Genomic DNA, 9,181 nt, shown 5'->3' on the forward strand with positions numbered 1-9,181 from the left:
AGCAAGAGAGGTCCTTTAGAAGTTGAAATAATAGGGAAAAAACAAATGGGCGGTGTATTAAGTACTACCATATGTGAGGCACTAGAAATTGCCAGCATTTATTAACCTTGCTATGTGCCATGCACTGTGCTAGGCCTGTCAGATGCACTGTCTCATTTAATCTTCAATAACCCTTAGAGATAAATACCATTATTTGTTTTCCCATCTCACAGCCAAGGAAACAGTGGAGAGACCTGTGGGGACCCTGTCCTGGGGTCCTAGTAAGGGCATAGTTATGAATCACTGCTCATCCATCTGAACTTCCAGACTTTCTTCTCTCTACTGTTTCTCTCCCCTGCTCTGCTCCAGGACCTGCAGGTGTTATTCCATTTATTCTCTAGTCCTGTGAAGTACAGAACATTATTCTGCTCACTCTTGAATCTCTCTTGCCTTGTATATTTAGAACCTCAACAAATGTTTAATGTTTAGTCTCTCAAACCTTGAGCTATCTTATTTACTGTAGAAGTTATTCAAACTTTTTTAGAAAGTAAATGCTTCATAAATTCAAGAAAACAGAGAGAGTTAAATACCCCTTTAAAAACTGGGTCCAAAAACAAAAACAAAAACAAAAAAACAAACAAACAAACAAACAAAAAAACTGAGTCCAGGAAGATGTAGAAACTTTTTCTTTAGGAGCCCCACATATTTCTAAGCAAATAAAAGCATATCCAAATAAACAATAGCCTTTTCGTAGTCGCAGTCAAGTCAAACTTTTTCTTTTTCCCAACTTTCTCTTGAATAAAAGACTCTGATTGCAGTATGTATGAATTGTTTGGGAAGTCACTGGTTGTAATTAAGAAATGCCTTCAGACAGGAAGCTATAGCCCTATCAAAAATGCTTTCTCTTGAATTCTCAATATCCCATGAAAGGAGCAGCAAGTAACGGTTTCTCCATTACATAATTGAAGGCACTCAGATGAAAAACCTCGCCCTGACTCTCTCTCTCTTTCTGTGTCTGTCATAAATAAATAAATAAAATCATTAAAAAAGGGGGGGGGCGGATCCTTGGATGGCTCAGCGGTTTAGCGCCTGCGTTTGGCCCAGGGCGCGGTCCTGGAGTCCCGGGATCAAGTCCCACGTCGGGCTCCCTGCATGGAGCCTGCTTCTCCCTCTGCCTGTGTCTCTGCCTCTCTCTCTCTCTCTTTCTCTCTCTCTCTCTCTCTCTCTCTCTCTTTTCTCTGTGTGTGTGTGTGTGTGGGTGGGTGGGTGTGTGTGTGTCTGTCATAAATAAATAAATAAAATCTTAAAAAAAAAAAACAAAAAGAAAGAAAAACCTCATCCTGAGCTCAGTCATGAAGGTCACTTAAGGAACCGATATGGCTCAGCCCCTCCAGCATTCTCCAGTCCATAAATTGTTCCTCTTAATTTCTCTTCTGTTTCCATGGTCAGATGGCACTCACTGTCTTCTAGATCAGGCCAAGGCTGGAGGGCTGAAATAAGAAACAGCATGAAGATCCTTCTCTGACTCTCATTAGGCCCTCTCCTGTTATTGAAGTTGGCACAAATCAAATGATCTCCCAGCAAGATAAAAACGAGCTCTTCCCAGAAGGGTGTGCTGAACTTACTACTGTTTGTTAGACATCAGACTAAACACTCTCATCAACATAGCCTCTGAGAAGTAACTCTAGCTCTAATCTCTGAGTTACTTTTGGTGTTTTCTTGCTGCACATTAAGAAACAGACTAGGGTTTTCCAAGATCAGCCCTAAACTTTTCAATAACTATCCATCTTAGTAGAAGGTTTTTGTGTTGTTTGTCTCTTTAAAGTATTGGGACCCAAGAATAAAAGTGAGCATGTTGTCCCTATGCAGCAAACGTCTTTGCCCTTTTGAGCAGTTGGGAGAATAGCCTGAGAAATGCTCAGTGGTGGACACAAACTTGAACATTGACTCAGGTCCCTGATCCACAGGGTGCACCCCAACCCCTGAAAACTGCTGCTGTTAACTCCTTAGAGTACAGGTGCATCATTTGGTTGAAAACTGCCCTAGAACTGAGGGGGGCACTTGGCGGGATGAGCACTGGGTGTTATGCTATATGTTGGTAAATTGAACTCCAATTAAAAAAAATAATATAAAAAAACTGCCCTAGAGAGTTAAATATGAGGGTCAGGGTACTCCAAGTCTTCTGTTTTTGAAAATGTCCTTGGCTATATAGAGTATATAGACATCTTTACCACCAAAATAAATAGGAATTCATTTATTTATTTAATTTATTTATTTATTCATGAGAGACACACAGAGAGAGAGAGGCAGAGACACAAGCAGAGGGGGAAGCAGGCTCCATGCAGGGAGCCTGACATGGGACTCAATCCCGGGTCTCCAGGACCACACCCTGGGCCGAAGGCGTCGCTAAACCACTGAGCCTCCTGGGCTGCCCAATAAATGGGAATTTAAAAGAAGTTCTCTGAATATTTCATTCATATTCTCTGAATATTTCAATATTTCTATTTCTGAATAGAAACATGTTATGTATTAAAAATTATCTGAGTAGGGATCCCTGGGTGGCGCAGCGGTTTGGCGCCTGCCTTTGGCCCAGGGCGCGATCCTGGAGACCCGGGATCGAATCCCACGTCGGGCTCCCGGTGCATGGAGCCTGCTTCTCCCTCTGCCTGTGTCTCTGCCTCTCTCTCTCTCTCTCTCTCTCTCTGGGTGACTATCATAAATAAATAAAAATTAAAAAAAAAATTATCTGAGTAATTGCCTCGAGTGGCTGTTGTGCTTTGCCTTTGGAAGTCTGACCTCTGCCGGCAGGTAGTTCAGAGTCGACAGCACGGGGTTTTGCCTAATGCTGTGTAACTTGACTTCATAGGTGCAGATCCTCTGGTGGAGAACTTTGAGCCTCTCTATGACCTGGATGACTCTTGGGAAAAAGATGGAGAGGATGAAGGAGTCGTGCCTGGAACCACACCTCTAGATATGGCCACCAACTGGCAGGTGAGTGCTGCTTCAGTCTGTTTGATGGCAGCTCCAGAGGGAGCTAATGGTTCAGGAATGTACGAACAGATGGTCTTTTTGGGTCTTTGTCCCCCAAAGCACATGCCTTTTATTTTTAAGAAAGTCTGCTTATAAGAGACATATTTATCTTGAAAAGCCTATCCATGAAAGATCTAGGTCAGCGGAGTTCTGAGTGTAAAAGTATATGCCTAATCAGATCACAGTTCAGTTGTGAGAGAGGGTTCTGCAAGAGAAAACACGAAATTCACGTGAGAGTTTCCTCGTTCTGAACTCACACCAGAATTGTTGTTCCCGTCTCCATTTCTGAAGCTGGGATAAATGTTACAGTTTGCTTAGAACTTTCGCAAGTGATTTCTTTATATAAAAAGAACCGCGGGATTCTTGAGAATTTTAATAAATATAAATCTAGTAAATAGACTAACTCTTCCTCAAAACTTCAGTGACCTGAGATGAAAAGCCGTGAGTAGGTGTTTATGGCCCAGGGAGGAGAGCCAGAGGGAGAAGGGCCGCAGACACATCTCCAGCACGACCAGATCGACTTTCTTAGGGACAAGTGCTGCTCCACATCCAAAAACTGCTCGTTCTCCTCTTCTCGGCCCGCCGAGTGGGTGTTGAGCTGAGTGACCCTCACAGAGACCACACAGTTCCCCTTTTATGTTGAGCGCCTGGCTTTCCCAGAAGCCTTACCACAGAGCACAGAAAGATAACCCACTTCAGTGACCCCATGTTGTCCTTACCTAGTCAGCGAGCACCGAGTGACTGTGAAGACACAGCAAGGTCTCCAGAGCTACAGAATGTTTTTCCTTTTAACCTAAGGCTTTCCTGTCACCTCAGTTTAAAATATAGACGGTGCTGGAAAGAGAACACCAAGCCGTGTGAGCAGTACCATACCTCAGTGTGAGCAGGTTTTTAAAATTCCTTCTCAGCAGCCATTTTCTGGGGTGGAGGGCCAGGGAGGAGGCACAGCCTCCAGTTCTGTGTACATAAGCTCGTTCCTCATCCCGGTTCTCAGGGAAATGTCATTTAGCAATGACTCTCTGACCAACACATGGCCGAGCTGGTGGCCTGGACTCTTCGTCCTTCCATAGGACCATGGCCCTGGCTCTCTGTGAGGTTGGCTCGGGTCTTCCTGCCCACCTCAGAAGCCCCTGTAAGGCACAGCCTCCTGGCCCCAGAGCCCCTGGGGCTTTTCTTTTCCCGGAGGGCATTGTCATGACTTTGTGGGCCACAGGACTGACTTCTTGGCGTTCCTCCATCTTTGGGGTACTAGGCCCCCTGCAGGAGGACCCAGTGAATTCTTTATTCCAAAGAGATTGATTCTCTGCCTGGTCCCTGTCATGTATAATGTTTTTCCACCGTTATCTTCCCAACAGGTGTTTGATATACTAAATGGGAAACCCTATGAGCCAGAGTTTACATCTGACGATTTACTTGCACAAGGTGAGCTCTGAACCAGTGTTCGATCCACACTGTCATTTAAAGGGGCAAGGGAGCTGAGTGAAGTAAGTCAGTCGGAGAAGGACAAACAGTGTATGTTCTCATTCATTTGGGGAATATAAATAATAGTGAAAGGGAATAGAAGGGAAGGGAGAAGAAATGTGTGGGAAATATCAGAAAGGGAGACAGAACATGAAGACTCCTAACTCTGGGAAACGAACTAGGGGTGGTGGAAGGGGAGGAGGGCAGGGGGGTGGGGGTGAATGGGTGATGGGCACTGAGGGCGGCACTTGACAGGATGAGCACTGGGTGTTACTCTGTATGTTGGTAAATTGAACACCAATAAAAAATAAATTTATTTAAAATTTAAAAAAATTTTTAAAAAGGGCGGGGGGGGGGCAAGGGAGAACCAGCATTTATCCAAGCTGTCCTGCAAAAGGCACAGCGGCTTATTTCAGAATCGAAAGTTCCTGGGCAGATGCAAAGGAGAACATCCAGTTGTAATCTGCTAAGACACGTATACCGCCTTCCTTAGCGGGGCTGCTGCTGACACCAAGTAAAGGAGCCTCACTGCCTGCACCGGGTGTCAGAGGGCAGCGGTGTGGCCATGCTCAGTACCCCCCGAGGGTCTCTGGTCACTCAGGACAGCTGTGTTTCTTCTTCATTCCCTCAGGAGACATGAAACAGCTGACTGAGGATGCTAAATTGCAGCTCTACAAGTTGCTAGAGATCCCTGATCCGGACAAAAACTGGGCTACTCTGGCACAGAAATTAGGTCTGGGGATACTGAATAATGCCTTCCGGCTGAGTCCTGCTCCTTCTAAAACCCTTATGGATAACTACGAGGTAACATCAGCTCACATTTTTACTTGACTCCCCTCTGTTAACATCACTGACCCAAGCATGGTCCCCTTCCCCCTCCCTCAACCCCGAGGAGGAAGATCAGTCATGACTGGGTGACCTAGGCCAGAGTGAAAAATCTGCCTTCATAAGAAAGATGGTTTTCAGATATCCTAAGGTGTTCCCTATTTTCAAATACCTTGAGATTTCCTGCAGAAACCGTACTAGAAGGTCAGGTTTGTCGCAGAACTTTGACCCTTTGAACCAACGTGATATACTGTGACCCACATGTGTTCTCTTTCTGTCCCCAAGAGCACACCTTGATCTCATGTCAGGACACCGAGTCAGCTTTCTGTGAGATGATTGTCTACTGAAATTTCCTTGGTAGTTCTTGTTTCTCAGTGGTTTTCAGAGCTCCAGCCTAAGCAGGGATACTGCATGACCTTCATGGCAGGTAGAGTTTCACTGCCTCAGCACTTCTCTCCCTCTCTGTCCTCTGTGCTTACTGGAAGCCGCTTCTCTGTGATTTCCTGAGTGGTCTCTGAGCTGAAACAGGAAACTTGACTCGAAGGTCACCTGTCTTCTTAGCAGCTCTTGGCTCTGACCCCTCCAGGACCACTGGGCTCTCGCAGGGGCCTGCATCACGGTGACAGCCTGCCTGCTGGCTCCTGACACCAGAACACACTCTTCACGTCTTCCTTGCAGGTCTCCGGGGGGACAATAAAAGAGCTGGTGGAGGCCCTGAGACAGATGGGCTATACCGAAGCCATCGAAGTGATCCAGGCGGCCTTCTGCGCTCCAGAAACTGTGGCCCCCAGCCCAGGGAAGGGTGCACCTCAGACCCTCTCGCTGCCCCTCTCATCTGCCTCCACGAGGTCACCAGTAGGTAAGGGAAAAACAGAAAAAGCAGCTGAGATTATCTCCTGCTTCCCCTGGGCCTCCTGCCCGGCCCCCAGCACTGACCCTGAGACACACAGCACGGACTCGCAGCACAGCCCAGTAACCCTCTGTGTCCCTGCCAGCGTATCCTCGCTCACACTCTCAACAACCACTCTGCGCACCGAGGATTCCCTCCTCTCTGAAAGACCAGTGCTTGGCCTGGCCTGGCCTGGCCTGGCCTGGCCTCGTCAGGCAGAAGCACTTGCCCCTTGACCACTGCGCACGCACCCCGCCCAGCTTCCTCTGAGACAGCCTCCCCTGTGCATCCACCTTCGTTTCTTGCTTCAGTTGTGGCAGCGACTCCTAGTCTCCCTGCTTCCAGCCCGCCCCTCTCCCTTTGGTCCACTCCTGAAACAACAGTCAAGGAGATTCTTTTTAAGTTAGTGTGATACCTGTACCTGTTGTATACCTCTCAGTTATCTGTTCACCAAATCTTTACTGAGCACATCCTTTGCACCTAGCACTGTTCGAGGTTTGAAGATGGAGCAGTTAGTAATAAAGGCAACATTCCTTTATCCCTTTCATAGGCCCTTCCTCCCGCCCCACTTCCCTGCACCCTCCTGACCCCAACCCCTCCGCTCACAAGTCTGATCCTGTCTTAAGAACCCAAACCTTCCCTTCCCCTTCCCTGCAAAGATCCTCACCTGGTGGCTCCTTCTTGCCCTTCAGTTTCAGGACAAGTGTCACCTTCTGAGGGGCCTTCCTAGGAGAGTCGGGACAGATGTTGTACATGCTGGAAAGAAATAACAGCCCTCGTGTCCTAATGACTCCTTCCACACAAAGAAATAGGAAAATACTTACATCTTTAAATTTTGATTTGATCCCTGACTTACAGTCATTTAAAAAAATACGTCCTAGCACATAATAGAAACCCAATAAAGATTGGGTGACCAAATAAATCAACAGATCGATAACAAAACAATAGCATGTCACTGCCATTAAGGTCTTCATATTTTGATATTGGAACTTAAGATACAAGAAGATGGCATTTTGATTTGTGTATATTAGACTCTATTTCTTGGTCACTTTCTCCCTATAGGAAATAAGTCAACATTGTTCAAGTCTCTAAAGGGGTTCTCAACAGGGAAGATGTGACTTAATTATTCATCACAGGCTCATTTTCACCGTAATCACCTTTTTTTTTTTTTTTTTTTTTTTTGTTACTAGAATGTTTTTGAGGCAGTGTATAGCATTTAATAGCACGGGAGGCCCAGAGAGATATCTCATTTTTAGTTCCTACTTCTGTCACCCATTTCTTTTGCCTGGGTTCAGCCATTTCCCCAGCTATAAAATAGGTAACCTGGTGGTTGGAAAAATAGACTCGATTTCTAAGAAAAAAAAAAGGCACACTGTGAGTCAGGAAAATTCAGAAGGGATTCTGATAAACGTGAGGGTGAGGAAGAGATGTGAAAACACCTGACGAACTTTGCTGTCTCCGCGGTGTTTCCATTGCCTAGGGCTCTCCCGCCCTCAGCCACTGCGTAGGACAGGCGGGCCACAGGGGCACGCTGCAGGGACCCGTGGCAGCTGATAGGCAAGAGCAGCCCACGAGCCTTCTGGGAGCCTGGCTGGAAGAGCAGGTGTCCGAGAGCCAGGGCTCTGCGTTTTCCCAGCCATGCTTCCCAGTGAATCTGTGCTTCTCCCCCCAGACGAGGTCCGAGACGACAGCATCTGTGACAGCGGCGTGGAGACCTCCTTCCGCAAGCTCAGCTTCACAGAGTCTCTGACCAGTGGCAGCTCCTTGCTGACTCTTAACAAAGCGCCCCACGAGTACGGGCAGGAAGGACCGATAGAGGGCAAAATCTAGCCCACTGCCCATTGCCCACACTAGGTCAACCAAAGCTCTGCGATTCCACCGTTGTCCAAAAGAAAGAAGGCAAAGTGCATCCCAAGGTGCTCGGAAGAAAACCGGCCTGCCTGAATCTCTCTGAATTTAATTCAAGGCCTTTTGAAGTAGGCTTTCTTTCTCGGTTCTCACAGGAACGTTGGTCTGGCCCACGGCCACAGCGTCTGGAGCAGTCAAGGCCTCAGCCGGCCTGACGCCTCCATGTGGGCCAGTCCGCTTATTGAGCTTTTCCAGCTGCTTCCATTGTCACCACTGCTGCCCCTCGCTGCGCTCCTGCTGGCATTCAAAGGTGGCACAGTCCCCACCTGGTGTTCCTTCTCGCCGTCCACAGCACTGCCGTGCATTCAGATTGAGGATTAAGAAAAGGGATATTTTTAAATGAAAGTTATGTGGTGTATAATAATAATAAAAAAAGGCTTTACTGCTTTTTCTAATGTGGTTATCTATGTGATTTGAAAAAAGAACATGTAATGTCAATATGTAAACATGGTTACAATCAGTGCTGAAAATGGTTTTTTCCCCCTTTTTCTGCATTTTGCTATTGTAAATATGTTTTTTAGATCAAATACTTTAAAGGAAAAAAATGTTGGATTTATAAATGCTATTTTTTATTTTACTTTTATAATAAAAGGAAAAGCAAATTGATGACCTCATTTTGTTTGATCTCCAGAAATACTTTTCTACGATGATTCCTTGTAATCATGGGATCATTCCACAGCCAGTTATCACATTCACATTCCCCTTTAGAGTCAAGTTTTTGACCCAGAAATGAACCCAAAAGATGATCAAAAGAGCTGTATTTTAAGCTGAGATGAAAGCTTTGGGTTTGCCAAATCAAATCCTCGCTTGGCTCATTTCATTTCAGTTGTATCCCCTTCACCCCCTCCTCCTCATGCAGGGCCATTCCTCCCACCCCGCAGTGGGCTCTCTTGGGTCTGTGATGCCTCAAGTCCTGCCCGCTCAGCACCCCAGGGGCCTGGGGCCAGCGGCCTTCCAGCATGAGGCTTGCCTGACTGCTCTACACACAGAGGCTCAGAAACAAGGGAGGGGAGAAATGAAAAGCATTTGGAGGAGGTGCTGTGATGAACACTGTCATCTGCAACCAAGAACCCTCTCTAACAAAGGCCA

General features: G+C 46.6%; 1 protein-coding gene across 2 annotated transcripts in view; it reads left to right on the plus strand.

Moving 5' to 3' along the window:
• Positions 1–8,708, plus strand: part of NFKB1 (nuclear factor kappa B subunit 1) — a 119,311-nt gene extending 110,603 nt beyond the window's left edge. For both annotated transcript variants that reach the window (XM_041757962.1, XM_041757963.1), the window contains 5 exons: positions 2,846–2,970; positions 4,365–4,431; positions 5,102–5,274; positions 5,974–6,154; positions 7,857–8,708. In XM_041757962.1, coding sequence (XP_041613896.1) covers positions 2,846–2,970; positions 4,365–4,431; positions 5,102–5,274; positions 5,974–6,154; positions 7,857–8,014 — 704 coding nt within the window. In that variant the 3' untranslated portion in view covers positions 8,015–8,708. The remainder of the gene's footprint in view (positions 1–2,845; positions 2,971–4,364; positions 4,432–5,101; positions 5,275–5,973; positions 6,155–7,856) is intronic.
• The last annotated feature ends 473 nt before the right edge of the window (positions 8,709–9,181 follow it).

The sequence above is a fragment of the Vulpes lagopus genome, chromosome 6 (assembly GCF_018345385.1).
Source record: "Vulpes lagopus strain Blue_001 chromosome 6, ASM1834538v1, whole genome shotgun sequence".
Taxonomy (NCBI): domain Eukaryota; kingdom Metazoa; phylum Chordata; class Mammalia; order Carnivora; family Canidae; genus Vulpes; species Vulpes lagopus.